Source organism: Phyllostomus hastatus, unplaced genomic scaffold (assembly GCF_019186645.2).
Source record: "Phyllostomus hastatus isolate PE091 unplaced genomic scaffold, TTU_PhHast_1.1 phas_scaffold_1066, whole genome shotgun sequence".
NCBI classification, from domain to species: domain Eukaryota; kingdom Metazoa; phylum Chordata; class Mammalia; order Chiroptera; family Phyllostomidae; genus Phyllostomus; species Phyllostomus hastatus.
Window position 1 is genome coordinate 22,070,268 of NW_025334004.1, and position 21,805 is coordinate 22,092,072.

The following is a 21,805-nucleotide window of genomic DNA, read 5'->3' on the forward strand; positions in this document are numbered from 1 at the left end:
TTTATCAAGATACAGGAGATGTTCCAGTTTCATTAACTTTGAATCTTCCAAATTAAAATATGGCATACTACTTGGTAATGTAGAAGGAGGGTTTTAAAAGTTTTGTAAAAGGTGAAATAACTTATTGATTTTTGGAGGAAAATCATCCATAAAATAAGTGGGGTTTTTCCCCTCAAAGGAATTTCCCTTTTTTGGTATCCAATTAGTTTAATGATGACACTGCAGGCTAAATTATGGTTGATTGCAATCATACTTAATTTAAAAATTCAAACTGTAAAAAGTCAGGAGAAAATACCAATGTCAGACACTTAAATATAATTCTTAATAAAACAAAGTCTTGACACTTAAACATTTTTGTAAGATGATACTCAAGTGTAAAGAGTTCAGTTTCCAGCGTTGATTGTATCATTTTCGTGATGGACTATTTCTGGTATTTGAAATGAGTTATCTTTTCACTCTTCAACAGAAGTCAGTCCTATCAGGGAGCATTCTGTAAACTGAACCTATCATTTGCTTAATTACATCCAGAAAACGATCCAAATGACCAGTTTTTACCATCCCGATGGTAAAAAATGACATTTATAGGGACCACCCTTCAACTGTGGATAAATCCTTAGGCTTCCTGTTGCTGAGCACGTCCACTCTTAATTGCTGGTTTTCAAAACAAGATAAGATATTTAGGGATACATGCTTGTAATTTTCTCCTTCTTTTGAAGTATAGTACATGAAAATAAGAATATAATGTAATTGAACAATCTATGCCAGTTTGTTGGTATTTTGGTGAAAAAAGGGAAAAACAAAAACACTCTCCATATGATATTCTTGCATACTGTGGAACGTTTTAGTCCCCCATAGTGATGAAATGAATAATTAAAAAGGCAGCTCTGATACCACGGCCTGTTTAAAGGTTCTCATTTCCTTTAATGCTGTAAAATACTTTGCTTAGCTAGTTTGGAATTACTGTAGTGGGAATCTCCACATGGGCAAAATAAAGGTTTGGCTGGATCTAAATATTGCAGTAGGGCCATGAAGTGTACTGTCCTTGTAACTTAGCATTTTTTAGTACAGTTCTGTATGAAGTTAATAGAAATATCTAATTAATAGCAGCTTGAATAAATACCGTAAGAAAAGCAGACTTAATTAACGTGCTGTTTGTGGTGGTAAGACGTCTATCCTGTTCACGAGTGAATGAATTGGGTCACTCCTGAACTGGTGAGACCTCTGATAGAAATGCCATTGCTGACATCAGGCTAATGACTTAACTTTTCTACTTTGTGCTCTCTGCAACACGACTGGTTTTATTTATCTACATACAGACCTACTGCATTTGCCAAGGTATAAGATACGCGTTTGTAGCAGGGGACGCAACCCTGGGCAGGGTACAGACTCAGGGCAGGAATGGTATGCCATCGTCTCCTTTATACTGAAACGTTTTGCATTTTTGTTGTATCTTTTTCCTGAGTGTCCAGAGGATAATAAAGTGGTGAGAGAATTTTGTGTGATAGAATGAGCACTGACCAGTGAGTCAGAACCCCAGCTTAACCAAAGCTACCTTTAGAACTCCATGAGACTGGCTTTTTTTTTTTCCTAAAACTTAAAAGGGTATCTAGGTTTATTTATTTTTATTTATACTCCATTTAGCCCTTTTCAACTGGGTTCTGCCGGAGAGGTAAGCCCTAATGCCCTAAGGCTTCTGTTCTATGTAATAAATTAAATTCTCTTTTATGTACCATTCTTGGGAGAATTGAGAAAATAGTTACCGAAATAATTTTCTGTGTTTTGTGGTTCAAATAAGAACCCCAATTGAGAAAAGCAGCTACTTTAACATGATTTAAAATCTATTGGTTTTTCTTGTTCAAAGTCCTTTTGAATTCTAGTATAAGATGATTTTGTGTTTCAGATATTATGATCTCTGTGTGACAAAGCAGTGTTAATCATTTATTACTTTAGAAATCTAATTAAAATTCTTGTTGACTTCTGATCATGGATTATGGATAGTCCTTTTAAATTGCAATCATTTTTCCAATAACCATTGGACAGGTAAGAAATTTTAAGTAGAGAATTGTAGACCCCAAGTGAGAAAAAGATTACCATTTTCTGACTGCCATGTTTAAATCAACTGTTTTGCTTAGTTAGTTCAGAAGCAGAAAAGGCAACAGAGTAGCCTATAAATCTGAATTTGGGTCTGACATAGTGATGCCAAAGTAGCATCTCAGGACTGCACTGCAGCTTCACAACTAATCTTCGGAGCCTTTTAGCTTTTCCAAATGTGTACAGTTCAGATAGGTCAGGAATTGCTTGCAGACATGTCCCTCTGACTTTGCAGGTAAAGGTAGACTTCTTGTAAAACAGAATTTCACCGTGCGAAATGTTGACTCAGCCCACTTGTCTTTATTTACTGGGATTATGAAAAGTTGACTCATAGCCTCCTTGCTTTTATTTACAAGGACTGTGGAATTTAATTTGTTTTACCAGGCATGCGCATGCATGCACACAACATACTCCCATACTTGTCCTCAGGCCATTATTTATAGAGGACCTAGAGACATTTAAATCATTGTTTGGAAGTGGGTTGGGCTTTTAAGTTTCATCTCTTTTTGGTTAGTAACATCACAATAATGAAATATAGATAAACAATTTTTCAGGCATTCCAGTGTATGTATGCAGATACAATATTATCCTAGCATTAGAGATTTCAAAAGAGCTATATTGTAAAATGGATTTCCTGCCACAGTATTAAAGAACCCCACATACTCGTAATTACAGTCTGGTGAGTTTTGCAGATACACAGCGAGGGAGCTGTATTTCCTTTGGTTTAGTGTTCTCACTTGAATGACTACATATGGAATAATATACCACTTCTGATCCATTTTGAATATTAATGGAGTACTTACACAGTGCAGAGTTTTCTTTCATTATTGGTATTTGAAAACCTTCTAATGTACATTAAACTTCTCAAGTTCAAGAACTCTACACAACTTGGGTTTGCAGATTGTAGCGAACAGTTTTCCATTAGGGGGCTCTCGAGGTTTGAGATGATCAGCCTTGATACCAACAATGCTTCGAAGCCTGTACTTCCTAACGTTCATCTCGCTCTCTCCCTTTTTGTTTTGTTTTATAGAAAAGGTCACGGATCGCCTACAGTGACGAAGTACGCAATGAGCTCCTAGGGGATGATGGGAATTCCTCGGAGAACCAGGTAGCATGCTAATCAGGAAGGCCCGGTGGGTGGCTGGAGGGTGAAGGAGGTCACGGGCACACTGGGCTCCCAAGCTGCTCCTTCCCAGTATTAGCAGCAACTCATGTGGAAGTGATACTGTTTAATGCAAAGCTGGAGTCTTAATCAACTTCAAAATGTTTCTTGGAGATCTTACATTTAACCCTTTACCTTGGGATCACTGTCTGCTATCTTTAAAAAAAAAATCTTTTTTTCTCTTTTCTTTATTATTTAGTACTTAAGGAATAGCTTGAAACACACTGTTTGCAGACAGAGCCAAGGTCTTCACCTCAAACACATGTAAAAGGAATAAAAAAGTACACAATGCAGCTTTGATAATAATGCAGTATAATTAAATCAACACTTGCAGCAAAACAAATGAAAGTAAGCTTTCAAAATTCAACAGGGCAGCTCAGCCTCCTATTGTGGAGCTTCTTAAAAATACATTCAGTGAAATGCAAATCGTACTTGCCAGTGTGGAGCTGGGATACTCATAGATGAGTTCTGCCTCTGCCTGATAATAATAATAATAATAATAATAATAATAATAATGGGAAAGTTGTCTTGCAATTTAAGATCTGCATAAACAAAAAATAGGGTACGGTTTCTTCTTCAAAGGGCCTTAGAACTTGGCTGTCAGGTCTCACTGAGGCACACAGTAGTGTCAGGAGTCTGCGTCCCACTTTTTTCTTTGAGTTAATACTGCAGGTTTAATCAATTCATATAGCTAATATGTAGGACTTCTGAAAAATTGTTTCTGGAAAGTCCATGCAGAGATGATTTTTAAAATGTCTCAACCCTAGTGGCTGGTTCTCTTTGACACTTTTAGAGCTAGAGGACTTCAGAAGCAAGACCTGCACCTGTTTATTAATTTTACTTTAGCAGGTATTATGGTCTCTATTCTGCCTAAATGAAATAAATCATCCATGGAGTAAACCAAAATTTTACTAAGATTATAAAACATAATGATATATTGATATACATTGTGCAAATTGCATAATTGTATTTATGATTTCAAACAAATTATAGGTCTGTATATGCTAAAAATATGTTACTATCTACTATAATAATATAAAACAGGGGTGTTGCTTATATGATTAAGTCCCCTATCCCCCCCCCACTCCCCACAAAAAAGGGAGAAGAGTCATGAGCTCATTATGTTTGTTTTTGGAAAGTCTCACCTTCTCCACTGTTGGGATGTTATCATCCTAAGTTCAGACATGTACACACTTCAAGATCCGACTTGGGGATTTCAGGTCTCCTGACTGAAATGTGAGAACAGCTAAGGGAGAAAAAAAAGTATATGGAGCACATCAAACAGAAAAGGGTGATGTGATAAAGGGGTCTCACTCATAATAGATTAAATAATGTAAGGATGAGAGAAAAAATATTTTCTTCCTATTTTAAGTGAGATTTAGGTTGCTCATACCTCTTGAATGAATGAATCATAATTTTATTTCCTCTCTTTACTCCAAAAAAAGAGCATTATCTTTTTTTTTTAAACAAAAAACAGAATGTGTAGTTCCCATGTCAGTCCTTGAAAAAGCTATAGATCGTTCGCTCATTTCAGATCAATGACTGCCTGATACAGAGGAAACGCACAGGAAGGGGGTGTTCCTGGCTAACCAGGCACCTCTATTGTGATGGGCGGTGCAGCACTGTGACAGGGACCCCCACCCACACACTTTTTTAAACCACATTCACATCTCTTAATGGACATTTATGTGCCTGAAACATTTGTCTTACTTATATATAGGTATGATCTTTTTATGCCTAAAAAAAAAGTATTCCACAAAAATAGACTGAGTTCATATTTTCTGAATTTTTCTAATTATATCCCTGTCCCTTTCAAGTGATAACACAGAGATTTCCCATGGATTGGTATAAGTCAAACTTAGAAATTCTGAAAGTGCTTGGAGAACCTGAAGTTTAGTTGTAAGAAGCTGTCACTTCAATAAACAGCATGATAAATGATAGTCATGGGTATGTAACTATTAGATTATTACCTACGTGAACTTTTCATTCGAAAATTTGAATGAGGCTTGAAAGTTCAAAGAAACCACACTTAACTCTTTGGGTATTGAGTTACCACTTGTAGAAAAATTTCCATATCATAATGAAGATATTAAATTTTGTTTTTAGGGTTTGTTTTTTTTTATCATAGTACAGGAATTAAAATCCCTCAAACTAAAACATCCTTAAACAGGAATGGTCACTTGAGGATAACCCTTTATTCTGCATCAGCAACCATTCAGACTACGGAATTAAAACAGAGCCCTTTCTTTAAAGGAAGAAAGGGCCTTAAGTTGGCTCTTCATATTAGTTTTTGCAGCGGAGTGGCAAAGAAGATAGTTTTTTTTCTGAGTCGACTTACATGTAATTTATGTAAGAAAGTATTTTCTGCCCACAAATAAGTTTATTTTCAAGTTAATTATTGATAAATTGATTTTCAGAACTTAGTGGCTTATCATAAACTTTTAGTATACAGAGAACACTTGAATATAAACAAATTGAGACAAAAATAGCAATATTTGTTTCATTGAAGTTGGGATATAGCTCAATATGTTTAAAATTATAGGTCAGAAAATGAAAATGACAAAGAATCCATAACAATGGTTATAAATAGGTAATATAAACCAGGTACTGTTTAGTTAATTTTGATGCAATATACACAACCTCCCTAGACTGGCTTTTTTGTGGTGGTTTAGACAAATGTGTATGCTATAGCTATTACTTCTCATTCTGGCCATTTATAATGTCTTTGTTTTAAGGCACTAAAACCTGGCTGTTTATACACATAATTATAATCTTCCAATTAACTATAGAGCATATTAATTTACTCTTATATATAAATGTTTCCACCATGATTAGAAATGTTAAGATTTCAAATACTAAGAATTGTTCAACTGCATCTTTAATGTCCCTCATATAGTACATAATTTCATGTAATTTCAAATTAATTGCTTTGTATAAACTTATTTCTGATTCATATCCATTCCATACAATCAAATAGAGTTCATCCCTGATTTACAAAGAGGGGACAAAATTACCTACTTTGCATGTCTGAGTACTATTGTTGGGTCATCAGCTTTCCAAGGATTGTTGTCTTAGGCATTAATTATCATTCTATTCTTTTAAAATATCATACTTCCTATTCCACATAGCAACAATTTAGTTCTTGAGAGAGTTGAGATTTTTATATGTAGAGATGCTGTATTCAGAGTGGAAACCTTAATAGCTGTTAACTTGATTTAGTTTCATGAAACCCATTCTCAGAAAAGGAAAAAAGTACATATTGTAGAATTAAATCCCCTTCACAGTGAAGTATCACAATGAGGCCAATAAAATGTCCCAAGCAATACCTTTGAACGGTAATAGTCTCTCAGTTTCCATATGTAAAATTATATTGATCAGTGAATAAACCTGAGTAAATGCGATTTGAGTAAATCCTAGATAGAGGGTTCAAAGAGAGATATATAAAGAGTAGGATATTTGTAAACGTGCCAAAATTTTTGTGGTAAAGCAATATTTAGCAGATAGCATTGCTTAATTTTTTTAATACGAGGTTCTCCTAAGTTCCCATTTGAGCTTGCTGTGCATAAAGTGTGTCAAACTTCAGCCACAGACCAGGGGGTGAAGTCGGTCAATTTAATTCCCCAAGATCTAAAGGAGGTCGGTATCATTTCATATAGCCCTGGCAGAGCAGATCATTACCAGGCACAAATCTGTTCGTTACGTGCTGAGGGTTTATAGCAAAATAAATAGACTGTCATCATAAGTTCAGAAAATTGTGTGTTCGACCCACGATAATGTGTAAAGGGCGTTTAATAGAGTTCAGCATTTATTCGTTATCTGTATGCGGACAGAGACGGCAGTCGCGTTATCAGCTGTAAAAAAAAAATTCGGGAGCCGTGGGGGTCACGTGACGCGCCGCCCACACCGAGGCGCGCGCGCGCATGGACCCTCGCATGCTCCGCAGAGCAGGTTTGATTTTAGTCACAGCAGAAGGCTTAGCCACAAGAGATTCCACTGGTTCAAACCAGCGTAAACCAGATTTTTTCAGCCCACAAAGGAATAGATTACCTCTTGTATCACATTCTGCATTGGGGGGGGGGTCGATGGTGAGCACCTCTTTGTTTCAAAAAAGATATTGGTGATCTTAACTCAACGTGGTGGCCAGGCACACTTTCACGTCGTCTATGCTGAGCTAGTAACTCGGTGATATAAGAAATCACTGCTTCCCGTCTAGTCTAAGCATTGCTAATTTTCCAATATAGACCATCTTTTGTTTACTTGAATGAAAACTCTCAGCCCTTAAAAAAAAAAAAAAGATAGAGATTAAAACCCGTCCCATTACCTAGCTTAGCTACAAATCCGGCGTAGAGCTCGAAGGCAGCCATGCAGCACAAACAAGATAGAACGTTTTTTGTTTGGAACCTATTGAAGAAACAAATGGGCAGCATTTTAAACACTCATTGATTATGGCAGGGTGGCATGCCCCAAATGGTCTCCATTGCAGAGGAGTAGTTTTAAACTTTGGCCCTTTAAGTATCATAGTCAAGTGATGAATGGTGCCCCCAGAAAGGAGAGAGGGCTAAGCGATCCATTCCCAGATCTTCTCTTTCTGAGAATTAATGTTTGCCTGTTTCCCATGATGTTCGGAGAGCAGAGAGAAAGATTCCGATATGTGATAGGCCAGGTATTTTCATTTAAAAATTTTACCTCTTCTGGGGAAGAATAGTACCTTTCCACATTGAAGCGAGGAGGGGCTTTCGTCATACCCACTGGATGGTTGCTGAGCGTATTAATTAAAAATAATGACTTCTTGTATATTTTGAAAGGACGACGTTAAAAGTTTAATTTTCACTGAGACATTATGTAATAGATTCTATACCCATTTTATGAGATTCATAACAATTTTGAAATCTCATTCTTTTGTACTTGAAATACTTTTCCTATAACAAATGAAATAACGGAGTAAGCTGGAATGCCTGCCGCCTTCTTTGAATTGGAGACAAAACCAGCATTAAGCATTGAGAAATCTGGGCTATAGTAAACATGATACTTTTGGAGAGAAGAATTACAGGGAGCAATTCATAGCACGTTTCTCCCAAAGCAATACTTTAATCTATTGGCCTGCATATGTCAAGTGTTATAACAGATGTTAGAGATATTTTTGGATGTTTAAAACTTATCAATTGTACCCCTGAATTGCTGAGGCTGCACATTTCAGACTTAGAACGTGGTTTATAGTCTCTTCCAACACAGGTTTCAGCTTCCGTTCATTGCAGAAACTGTAGCAATCTCCTCAATTATACAGTGGTATCTGTAGTGTACAATATTGTCAAACATACACATCTACCCACACACAGAGTGAGCCAAATGGTTATGTCCATTTTCTAGCCTCTAAAGAGTTAAGCAGCTTCTTTCATCTGTTATATTTAAGGCAAGTAGGAAAATGTTCTGCAGAAGAGAGTTGAAATATTATCACAGGACGATTTACTAACAAGTAAAGATAGGTTTGGGGTCTGACTTTAGTGAAAACAAACTGCAGTACAAATGAAGTAGGAGAGTTCATTGCTTTGAGGTGGCCCAGTTTAAAAAATGGAAGAAAATTGAAAAATCAAGAAACATCAAAAATTTTTTAAAGCGCCATGTGATTGCAGTAGCCTTCTTAAGCAAAACAAACATCTGAAAGTTAACTCTAATACATGCAGTGTTTCTAAGGGTAGTGAGATATTTTCTGATACCATGTCCTAAGTATTATCTATTCTGGCATGCGTTATTTTCAATTAAAACAATGTTATCTCCAAATGCATTTTTTTTACTAGAGTGAGTACAAGTATGACACTAACATAATACTTTGTTTTAAATACTCATTGGGACAAAAGCATGAACTATTAATCATTTTCATTTGTAGGTAAAATCTGAAATCAGTTGTCAAGATTCAAAATCTAGAAACATCCTGAAAACTTGTATATACAAAACCTTTTCAGTGGTACATTCTTAGAAGAGAGGAACAGTAAACTTGTTTTCTTTCTTTATAATATAGACTTCTATGAAGTCATTCCCCTTTATTTCATGATGGTGTCTTAGATGTACTTTAAAAGAGAATTTCACACTATTCTCTTTGTTTAATGTGACAGTGTGAGAAAGTGATCTTTATTCGTTCAAAAACTCTGCATGTAGTCTATGTTTAGGTTCTTTTAATGTGTTTGTCTGTGATTTTTAAATGCTAAACATGTAAACAGATAAATTGTCAATGTTAATTCTGTACCCTGTCACACAACTGATCTTTCTTTCCTGCCATTTCTTTTCTTTTTATCTTTTTTTTGTGCATTCATGTTGCAGTTGATAAAATTACGTGAAGAGGTGAGTACTTTCTAGCTTGCTTTTTTTTTAATTCTGCTTTTCCCTATAAAATTGAGTTTCTAAATCTGAAGTAAGATCTTTGAGTTCATTTTTCCAGGAAGATCTGCACAGAGCAAAATTATTGATTATATTGCTAGATATATTCTTTGTTGATTATCTTTAAAAAACAAGCATATCCAAATCATGCCTGTTTCAGTGATCATTGTTATTTGTTGGCATCAGGTGGAAAATTCATATTTTAAAGACCCAAAAAGGAGGAAAAACAAAGGAATATCTTAAAACTATCATGAAAAGTAACATTTTAATGTAAACTAACTTCAGACTTGTTTTATTTGTGTTAGTTTCACAAAGAAGTCAATATGAATAATTTTTTTTCTGACAATCTGATTCACTTTAATGAAAACTGTTTTTCAATAAACTTCTTTCCCTCACCCAAAATGCAACATAAGATACCAGGAATCTATTATCCTGTTGGGGAAACACGTAGGCTGTGAATGCCCCACTAGTCCGTGTGCACCGACACCTAAGAACAGCCACAGCTCTCGTCATTGTTAGAGACTTTCCCTTTTGTGGGAAATAGCACCCAAGTGAGTTCTCATTTTTCTGAGTTTGCTAGCCTGTTTCATAATGCAGCCTCAGACATTTCTGTGGCCCAGCAAATATTTATAGCAATGTTATAAATTTATCCCCATATCAGTGAGAAATTGTGACTGATTCTGTATTTTTTTTTAAATTAGGCCAAACTTATCAAATATGCTTTGGTACTCTTTGCAGAGACAGAGCAGTTTCATTTTTTTACTTAGTGCAGTTTTGTTGCTTTTACATCAGGACATAAAATAGTGGCTCATGTTGCAATTTAAAAATTGCCCCGCTGCTTATAATAATCAGAGTACTGTGAATTATTTCTGAATTTAGATGGACTGCGTTGATTGAGATTTTTGTAGAAGTTTTTTATTGGTTTGTCATCATTCTCCAGAGGATACAAATGCTAATTTAGAGGCTTGTAGATAGTGGTCTTCAACAGATTTTTTAACTGAAAATGCATAAATGATATCTTGTCTTAGAAAAAGTAATAATGATATGTAAAATAAAAGCTGAAAATACACAAAACCCATACCCTCTAACCTTTTTTTGTTGGTTGGTTGGTTGGTTGGTTGGTTGATCTTCTCCACATTGAAGCAGATGTATACACTAAATTTCTATAATCAATTGCAGTTCTGATATATAAGATTATTCCTGAGGGGGATGATGCATCCATGGTTTTTTCTTTTTCTTTTTTTGCAAGACACAATATCTGCTTGTATATATTTGCATATGTTCATGCTTAGGTGGAGAATCTGAATTTTCAAATATTATTGGAACTAATAACAGATTTTAAAGACTTCTCTATGAGGAAACTACATGAAGCTCTGACCCCTGACTTTGGCAATGAATATAATTAATAAAAATGTGTGCCTCATTACAATTGACACTTTTGACAGAAGACATTTTGTTGTTGTTAAGCTGAATTGTATGGATTTAGCAATCTTAATTTTAAAAGCTGCAAACATAAAGTCTGCATTTCTTTCAAAATATGTTTTATCATTATTTTATGGCCTAACTTTTTTTATGCTGCCTTTAGCAACAATTTCATCAGTTATGCTTCTGGAATGCATGTTTCCAAACCTGCATTCGTTACTGTAACCTGTAATGAATTGTACTTGGAAGAATTATATCACCCAACTAAAAGAATAATATACTCTGAAATAGTCTTTCAGCAATCTTTCAAGTGGATGTAGCATTGATGTTTATAGAGATGATGGTGATGACAGTGCATTGGTACATGGTTTGCTCAGAAGTGATTGTTTCTCAGCCAGGATTCTAATAGGAAACAAACTGAGTGTACCCCAGATTTCTTTCTTGTACCTGTCCTAAGAAAACAGGCACTCCTCTCCTCCAAAATAGGACGTTTTGTTGTGTTTAGAAACAAAGTATGCCCCCATCCCTTCTTTGTGATGCTCTTTTCTGGCTCAGTTCTGTAGACTGGGCGTGCTTGGAGGCAGGCTGGTGGTGCACGGGGAGCTGACCTGGCGTTGGCGGTGCCTGGCTGTCCGTTTCAATGTGCATCTCCAGCCCTCCGCATTGCACAGCTCCTTACGCAAGTTAAGCTCCATCTGAGCTCCTGCACAGCTTTACTTACCTGCTTTGAAAAGGGCTGAGAAGCGGGTGAGAGAATGAGTTTGGGATGGAGTGTGGGGGGCAAGTTGAAAGCATCAGCTGCTACTGTAGTGTATTTCCTTTCATTTTCAGAGACCAGGGCAAAGCACAGCCAAGGGAACAATGTAAATAGCACAGCTGTTACAAGAACTTGTTTTTAGCTTGACTTAAGTGAAGGGGCTCCAAAATACAAAGTGAGGTCCTGCTGGAGAGCTGCGGGTAAACTGAGCGTCCTCTGTGTGCACATTTAATCTGATAAAACAGAACTGTCCCGGAGAGCACTGACTTCTATTGTTTAGGAATATTCTTTTTTTTTTTTTTTTTTTAAAAAAAGGTCTTTTAGAAATTCACTCCCCACCATAGCCAAACATGGATAATCTAATTTAGCTCCCTTTTATGGAATCCCAAAAATCATTCCACATTTAAATGCTTTGTTTCCTACATTATATATAATCATCTAATTAGACTGTCAATTCCCAGTATTGATCTTGGACTTTTAAAAAATCTACGGTAGCTAAATGTTTTCTTTTAATTTAGGGATTTCATCCAATAGCAAAATGAACTAAAAATCTTTGTTTTGTTATTCTGGATTAAAATTCAGATTACTCTCCATTTCACAAATCGGCTATCTTCTTACGGAATCACCAACTTGAAATTGTCCTTTGTTAAGGGAGAAAGCAATCTTCAAAAAGGGAAGAGTAATCCTGTTCCCCCAAACCTGCATGTAGTGAGAACTAGGAGTGAGAAAGCTATTTTGACAAGCCAAGTGAAATGTTTAATTTTATTTAAAAATAGTCATTAATGCCAAACACACAGAGCTCCCCATGCCTTTCTTTTTCTCAATTACAGCCTTTAGTGATTTTGCGGTTCCATAATGTAAGCTGTCCTTCCTTCCTTCCTTCCTTCCTTCCTCCCTTTTATTTATTTAGTTTAGGATTTTTTTTTTTTTTGCAGAGGGAGGGGCAGTTTTTCTTAATTTCTCCACTGTATATTAGATGTCTCTATTAATTATTATAGACTGTTGTTGCAGCTTTCCTGACCTTCACATCAGGTCCTATCTCTCTGTTCTAAATGCATTGTTTTAATGATTCTTACCCCCCCCTTCCCCCACCCCTCCCCCCAAAAAAAATTTTCAAGGAAAGCTTTGATGTGGCTTTAGCTGCCTCCAACGTCTGGCCGCATCTCAGATGTGTCACCTATGCCGGGAGGGAATAAGGAAGTCACGTTTTGAATGGTAATGATAACATACTAATCACTTCCTTTCTTTGAAGATGGAAGCGAGATATTCTGTCAGCATCCCTGGCTGCTAGAGCTTGGAGGCACTGGTCTAGGTGTATTAGCTTAAGTGTGCATGTCAATACAGCTTGCATCTCCAAGATCCATGGGGGCTCATTAGAGCAAGGTAGATCGTTTCACTCGACAGCCACTCAGATAATATGGATGGCACCTCCTTTTTTTATTATTATTAGGAAGCATTTCCTCTATTTTAAGTGACATCTGTCAACAACACAAAGTTATAGGAGTTGTGGTTGCAATATTTCTTTCTTTTTGACCAAATACCAAAACTGATTTGAGGGGGTAAGCTGCTAACTGATACAAACGCATGTGTGCATGGACACACACAACCATGTACATATTCATATATTTCTGAGTGTCCAGATATACATGTCTCTACACACACACATTCACATATGCATGTACATGTTCTTACCCTTTCACAGCAATGATTAGCTTACAAATCTGTTTGTCAGCCTGAATAGATCCAGTGTAGAATCATGGTTTAAAAAAAAACACCTCAATGTAGAAATGAAAGTTTAGAAGCTGAGATTTGGGGGAAGATCCTCTAATTGGCCAACCAGATATAATATAAAAGAATGCATATCATTATTATATTAATAGTTCACAGTCTAAAACACTGTGTCAAGTTTACCTTCAATCTAGTGCATAAATTCACAATTTTGTACATCTGTGTGCGTGGAGAAACACACATCTCTTGTTTCTTGGTGTTGTCCCGAGTTGTGTTAAACTAGAACTGCTGTTTAGTATTCTGTTTTAGTAGCACATGTTGTTCTATATGGCATCTTGCCGCACATCCAAAATAGAGGGACATCCTCTTAAAAATAAAGTTCCTGCTTAAAAATTACAGTCTGCAGAAATGAAAGGAACAAATGAGTGTTTTAAATGATTGCATTTACACAAAATAAATATAAAATAAAGGTCATAGATCTATGCAAATGCCTCCTGCATTTGCCTTTCCTGAAACAGGAGAGATCCAGTTAGCTCTGGTCTTAGTACATTTTTCAGTGTTCTGGAGTAAGATTTACTGTGGCTACGTACAACACAAGCCTGCCTTTTAAAACAAAAAAAAATCGAATGGCCCATGCACAATTGAGTGATTGGAAATCTGTCCATTGTAGTGGATCTTATCATGGAAGATTTGCTAAAAATTATTTCTAATGGGTTTTGACTGCCGTCCCCCTCCCAAATGTTAGGGCATACAAAAGCATTATTTTTTTAAAGGCAAAAAAAGAACATTGTAGACGGCCGTCTGATTTTTTCCCCTTTTTATTTTTCAGAGGGCACATCTGCTCGATAACACAGAGAGGCTGGAAAGGTCATCTCGGAGACTAGAGGCTGGATACCAAATAGCAGTGGAAACCGGTAAGAATTCTGAGAGTGAGCAAATTGTCTTGCTTATGCACAGCAGTCTTCACAACACATGACATTTCAGGGTAACTTCAAAGGAGCAGCAGAGACAGCAGCCCGAGATGTGGTTTACATATTGGGGAGACAATTGGGAGCTTATTTGTGCTTATCTTTTTTCAAGTTAAAAGGCATGACATCTACTGAAAACAGTTCCTGAGGTTTAAAAGTATATATCTGAAAAGAGATGGAATACTTTGTCTAAATTCTACATTTGTCTTAATATGCAGTTACATGTTGTCAGTTTACCCACCCGCAATGGTTGCCGGCATCCGGTGCGGCCTCCAGTTGTTCGCTTCGTTATGTTTTGTGAACGTAACGAACATTGTTCCCATTTGGAAAAATTAACATTTTCATCAGTCTAAATGATGTGGACTGGGGGCAAAGAAGTAAAAATCCCTAGTTCACCTTGCTTATTTATCCTGGTGTGAGAAATGGTTTCTAATAATCTTGTATTTTTCTTAAATCATGAACAGAGCCTATAAGCAGATATTAAGGGAAAAAAGTCACAGTAAGCCCCAAGACTGATATACGTGATAATCTCACTAGCATTAGTTCATACTGTTCAAACTTTTGGTTTGAATTAACACTAGTTATTCTTTTCAGAAAACACAACCTTTATTTGACTTCTAAGACTCGTCTACTTAAAATAGACAAGCTTTTTAATTATAAATGTTTTGTGCAATGACTATTTGTTTTCACACAGTAAATAAGTATCCATGGACCCCTTTGTAGCCATCAGCTTTTTGTTCCTTAGCTTTCTTTTGTGTTTTGTTTTGCAAAGTATAATTAGGTGCAATCTGTTTTAACATATTTTTGGATAGCTCTTGCCACAGTATGTAAACCACAAAAATATATAGTTAACATTTCCATCATTTTTAAAAAAAATTTAGGTCACAAAAATGTTTATTTTGGAAGAGCAGGTATAATAAAAAATGATTACAAGTAATTTCTGCGGTGAATAGTCAGTGTTTTTTTTCTTGTCCTGGGTGCATGGCTATTCTGTGTTGGCTGGTTTATGGGAATAATTGTAAGAAAGTGAATAGGAAGATCGCAGATGGCATTGATATTAATGGTTGGAAAACTGAAGGAGACCATAAACCTTCCAGATTTTGTAGTAGTATAGGCAGCCCTTCTCTCTGAAGTTGTTGATACATTGGCTTTCAGCACTGATTGGGAAGAAAGCCAACTTTTGTTTGCTTTTTCTATCCTTGGGCTCAACTTTACAAGTAGCTGTGCTGTGAAGAATGTGGATAAAGCAAAGAGCCCTGAACCTGAGGTTGAAGGACCAGGCTCAGGTTCAAGCTCTTCTTGTGGGACCTCAAGCAAATCACATAACCTCTTAGAGTCTCAGCGTCTTTTTCAACAACATGGAAACAATCTTCCCTGTCTCCGAATATTCCTAAGAAATGATGGCATATATGAAAGTGTTTTACACACTATAAAACACTGTACAAATATAAATATTATTATGAGTGTGTTGGTCATTTGATGATTATTTGATCATCTTTCTCTATTGCATAGAACAAAATTTCACTGTGATTAAAATTTGTATAGATTAAAGAAGTTTTTAAGGATTGTTACTTTGGCATCCTTGGGGAATGTAACACTATACCTACTGAACTTAATCATCATCAAGGAGCCTTCTCGGATAAAGCCACCCATCGGTGAGCCTCTTGACACGTGGGACCGGGCTGGGCTGAGGGCATTCTCACTGGGACACTGTCTCGGACTGGGCTGCCTTTCCTCTCTCACCCCATCACTCATGCCGTTCCCTCCTAAAGCCGAAGGAAGTCATCAGAGATGTCTGCAGATACTGGGGGGTCATGTATTGATCAAGGGTATAAGATTGAGTGGGATTTGATCGTCTTTATGTGTGCTAAAATACAATACCCACATCAAATTATCGATACAGTCAACTTGGAAGATGTCGAGTGGCCCAAAAATCAACCTCAGTCTTCTTGGACTTTTTAGTGGTAGGTTAACCACCATTAACTACAAATGGTAGATGAACTATAAAGCTTTATAAAATTAGACAGCTATTTGTCACATAAGACTGGGGAACTTCTTATGGACTAGAAAAGCTAGTCTGTGAAGAGGAAGGATGGGCTTACTCTTGGTGGAGGCAAAGACAGATGAGACACATACACACAGCCTCTGCCCGACGGGAGTCACCCCAGTAATTCCTGGGTGAGTTTGAGAAGTGGGCTGAGAAACAAGGAAGCAGGCGTCACACCTTTGCGCGGGGAGGGGGAAAGGTCAGCCTGGTCGCATCTGGTCAGTCAGCAGCTCTGCGTTTGGGTTATGATGTGGATTGATGGCACTGATCATCTTGTTAGGGTAGCAGAAGAACAACATCTTTCAAAAGGAAAAGCTTTTAGTGTTTATTGGTTACTTTTTCTTAACGACAATGAAATGCAAGAAGGAGATGTGGAAGAGTTTGTATGACTTTTGAAACAACCCAAAGGGATAAATGGATTCCAAGTTTTGGTCTGAGAACTAGTTCTGGACCACAGTAAGTTTTTGCCAGTCCACAGCAAAGTGAGATTTTAAAAAAGGTCGAAAGTAGTGACTTTCTCATAAAGCTAATTTTATTAATTAGAAGGACTACCTTTTGCAAGATCATGTTTTTTTCTATTGTGGGGTGATAAAAGAAAGGAGAGTTTTATGGTAAGAGAGAGAAGTAGTAGATAGAAGTTTGTCTTTTTCTCTACCTGGAAAAAGAACAAAATTGGCAATCCTAATTTGGGCCTCTTGGAATGTTGTTCTGAAATTTCATTTGTCCACAAATCTATGAAGTATTGGAGAAAGATAGATCGACCCCATTACCTGACCTTGTCATTAATCAGCTATGTGACTTTGCGAAATCACTCAACCTGTCTGAACATGTTCTTTTATTTGCAAAATTTAATCCTGGCACCAGATTCTCTATATCCCATACAGCCGTTATAAAGTAAAATGAGGTCACATATATTCAAGTGTTTAGACAATAAAAAAGTCTCTGCAAAAGTCATCATTTTTATGTATTACCATTAGCCAAAAGTGGTTATTTTTCAAAATTATTGATAAAATACTTCAACAAAAATCTTTAAACTTCTCTGTTCATTAAATTGATGGCAGTTATTGACAAACATCATAAAAGGAAATTTGATTTAGTATATAAAATCGATTATATGTAGAGAAGAATAGAAAGCATGTCACTTTGGCCACTAGTATCTTCCAAGCAAATAATGAAATTCATCTTCTAAAATTGTTGAGTCGTTTCTGAAATTTTTAAAAGTTGTTTTGTCAAATTGGCCATTATTTTCTGCTTAAGCACAGCTCTTCAGCCGAGGGATGCATGTCCAGAATACACTTGGTCTGAGAAAGAGTACATGGTCATCTTTCAGTGCCATTTACACCTTGATATATATTGAGTCTAGTACCAACCAAATCTCTTTCCTGGTTCTCTTCCTATTTGAGAACACTAATGAAGTTACAAGTTAACTGAACAGCTCCATTTAGAAAAGAAGGGACGCCTGGAAGAATATGTGACACGTGAAAGAGTCGATGCTGGGACATTTCAATGGCTGATGTCAAGTGGGACAATTACCAGACTCATTAACAAAACTTTCTTGGGTGTGACGATCAAAGACCATATACTGTGACAATCACGTGAGTCATTGGCTGGATCCAATTTGGTGCTTCGTACCAAGTTCCTGTCCTAGAATCTGTGACTAAAAGGTGACTCTTATTAGGCATTACTAATAATTATGACTCTTAGCTGTGTGGAGATAATCTATTTTGTTTGAGGTCAGGGACTTGACATTTAAAACTCTGGGTCATCTTCCTTTTATTCTGTAATTATGCTTATTTTTCTCGGAAGTAACAATCTCAGACTGATAGTAGGAACAGGGTTTATGGAAGCTTTATGATATAGTCGTAAAGAGAAATTACACAAGGGCAGAGATGTGAGACGCACTCTCTCCTTTCAATAGGAGTTTAAGACACCCGTGACTGTCCTACCCTATAATGCTGAGTGGGCCCAGTGCACCTGGCGGTACATCTCTAGATCCACGGGGCATTTGTCTGCAGTTAGTAGCCTCATGTCTTTAAAGAGTGATCTGCACCATACACTAGCCTTGCTCCTACCATCCCCGAGTACCCAAGCCTTATGAGTCGGCACCCCTTCTCTCAGTGGTCACCTCAGGTCACCTGGCTCTGATGTGCCATGTGGCCTCTGAGCTCTGCAGCAGGGTGCTACTTCTGCCAGCCTTCCTGCCATGAAGAGGAGGTGCTCCACCCCTCACCCAGGTCCCTGCAGGTTCCCAGCCACGGACTAGTGATCAGACATATGTAGGAATAATACAATGTTTGTTGAACATGTGATATGGGCCACACACTGTTCTCAGTAATCTACACTCATAATCTCTGTAATCCTCACTATAACCCTAGCCAGTAATTACTTGTGTCTTGTTTTGTGGATGAGAAAATAAGGTACAGAGAGATTGATTTGCCCACACTTATAATCAAGCTAGGAGATAGTACAGCCAGACCATCTGATTCCATGTTCTTAACCCTCAGGCCACACTGAAAAATGAATGGGCCCCATGTACCTAGATCTTCCAAAGTCATCTGTTATAGTCAAAATATGTCATGTTCTTATATATACTAAATTCCTTTTCATGTGATTTATTTTTAAAAAACGAACCATTGAATGCTCTGTGCCATGTTCTGACAATACAATAGTAAAGAGGACAGCCAGGGGCCCCCGTGTCTTCGGCAGCTTACATATGAGGGCGGCGGCGGGAGTGGGGAGGCAATGCAGAATGAGACATTTTTAAAAATTAATAAACAGGTGACTAGATCATTTCAGATACGGTAGAAGTGAAGCACAGTATTAAAGACTAACTGTTGAAGGTTGTCCTAGGCTGGCTAGTCAGGAAAGACTTCCCAGCGGGGCGACTTATAAACTGAGTCTTGAATTGAACAAACATGCCACCAGTAAGGCAATTTCGGACAGCTGATTCCGGAAGGGAAGAGCGAGAACAAGGGCTGTGACATGAGGAGCCATTGCGAGGTTCTCAGGAAACAGAAAGAATACCAGGGTGGCGGGAGTCAAGTGAACAAGGGGGACAGCACACAATTGTGTCAGAGCCAAGTCGGGTGCAGGCTGTGTGGTGCCCCAGAGCATGGGAAGGAGCCTGAGTTTGACTCTCAGTAGGGCGTGATGCCGTGGGAGGGAGGCAGTGGCCTGATCGGAACTGTGGAGGACAGAGATCGTAGGGGCGGAGTGGCAAAGGAGTGCGGACAGGGGACGAAGTAGGAAACGTATCATAGTAGTCCAAGGCTGGATCCTTTTACCAGTTGAGATGAAGATGCAGGATCAGTTATTTTAAGCCATTTTAAAAGGCATTCCACAGCAAGGAGCTTGAATTTTATCATTAGTTTTCTTAACAATTGGCATGAGATCCCAAAGATTCTTCCTCAAGGATATCCTCAAACAAGTGGAAGCTTGTTAGTCCTTCTACTTGGTGTATGTAGCTTTGCAAGGACAACAGCTAGTCATCAGGCTGGTTGGTGGTAATAGAGATTTGTGATTAGAAATCTGGGCTTAAAACCGAGTTTATGGTAATATATTCTCCTTTCCCTCCTCTCCTTTCCCCTCTCCTCCCTCCCCACCCCTCTCCTCTTCTCCCCGCTCCCTTCTCTCCCCTCCCTACCCCCACCCTCCGCTGTGTGTGTGTGTGTGTGAGAAAGCACTGAAGCTCTACTCTCCTGGCAGATTTCGGTTATATAACAGTGTTATCAACTGCAGTCGCCATGCTTACATTAGATCCCCAGATCTTACTTATCTTAGAGCTGAAAGGCTTTACTGAAGTTTGTATGCTTTTAAAAATATTTTTTTAAATAAAAATATGTGGATTTTACTTTAATTTCAGTATTTCAGTACTATATTATAGTTACCTAATTTTAAGTTGCAGACATTCGCCATGTTAGGAATGTACTTCCACAGGCTGATTTTATATGTCGTGTTCAGACTAGTTTTGCTTTTTGTGACTGCATCATCAAAATTTGAATCCACTTGACCTAATAGCCAGAAAAAACATATGGTGTAATTTTTTTTTTCTTCTGGAAAACAAACAGTTCTTAGAAGCATAAAACTTTCATAAGAATGAGGTAATTTATGTACACCACTATGTATTTTTCTGTTTTGCCTATCTCTTCACCAGAAAAGCAGTTGTCAGCTTACATTTTTAAAAATCAAGCAAATGTGTTCATGTTCGGAACTTTTTAAAGAATCCGAACAAATACTTTTACAATGTGAGGTGACTTCCTTTGCATCGTTAATTGTCTGAAAGACTGGGCTGAACTGCGGGTGGAGCTTTCCTGACCCTTTGGTGGGGCTCTCTGGGGATTATGGAGCGTAAGAGGACCATACTGCAGCCGTATCACATTCTGTCTTTCGGTTCTTGATTCTGTCTTTCAACTCACCTTATTATTATTTTAAGCAACTCACTATAGAACTAATTTACAAGTTTTAATCAGTTTTGGAAGTATCTATTGAGACAAAGCCAGTCATTTTCCTTATCATTCCAGGAGTTTCTTCCATGGCTCCTGACATTTTTCTCTTTCTTCCACCTCCACTGCATTCTTCTTTTCTCTCTCTCTCTTTTTTATTGTTATTCAGGTGCAATTGTCTCCACTTTCCCCCCACCACTACCCCCCACCGCACCAATCCCCACCTCCCACCCTCGATCCTACCCCCTCTTTGATTTTGTCCCTGGGTCCTTTATGCATGTTCCTTGAACCTTTCTCCTTTTACCCCCATTATTGTCTCCCACTTCCCCTCTGATTACTGTCAGTTTGTTCTTAATTTCAATGTGTCTGGTTATATTTTGCTTGCTTCTTTGTTTTGTTGATTAGGTTCCACTTATAGGTGAGATCGTGTGATATTTGTCTTTCACAGCCTGGCTTATTTCACTCAGCATAAAGCTCTCCAGTTCCATCCATGCTGTCATGAAGGGTAGGAGCTCCTTCTTCCTTTCTGCTGCATAGTATTCCATTGTGTAAATGTACCATAGTTTTTTGATCCATTCATTTACTGATGGGCACTTCGATTGCTTCTAGCACTTGGCTATTCTAAATTGTGCTGCTATGAATATTGGGGTGCATAGGTTCTTTTGGATTGGTGTTTCGGTGTTCTTAGGATATAATCCCAGCAGTGGAATTGGCAGGTCAAAGGGCAATTCCATTTTTAGTTTTCTGAGGAAATTCCATACTGTTTTCCACAGTAGCTGCACCAGTCTGCATTCCCACCAACAGTGCGCTAGGGTC

At 37.6% G+C, this 21,805-nt stretch overlaps 1 protein-coding gene across 8 annotated transcripts in view; it reads left to right on the forward strand.

Annotated features, from left to right (window-relative positions):
- VTI1A (vesicle transport through interaction with t-SNAREs 1A) overlaps positions 1-21,805 on the forward strand; it is a 335,283-nt gene that overhangs the window by 70,940 nt on the left and 242,538 nt on the right. For 5 of the 8 annotated variants that reach the window (XM_045853848.1, XM_045853853.1, XM_045853855.1 and 2 more), the window contains exons 4-6: positions 3,122-3,199; positions 9,569-9,589; positions 14,362-14,446. In XM_045853848.1, the coding sequence (XP_045709804.1) occupies positions 3,122-3,199; positions 9,569-9,589; positions 14,362-14,446 (184 nt within the window). The remainder of the gene's footprint in view (positions 1-3,121; positions 3,200-9,568; positions 9,590-14,361; positions 14,447-21,805) is intronic. The other 3 variants (XM_045853849.1, XM_045853852.1, XM_045853856.1) reach the window with 1 other exon arrangement.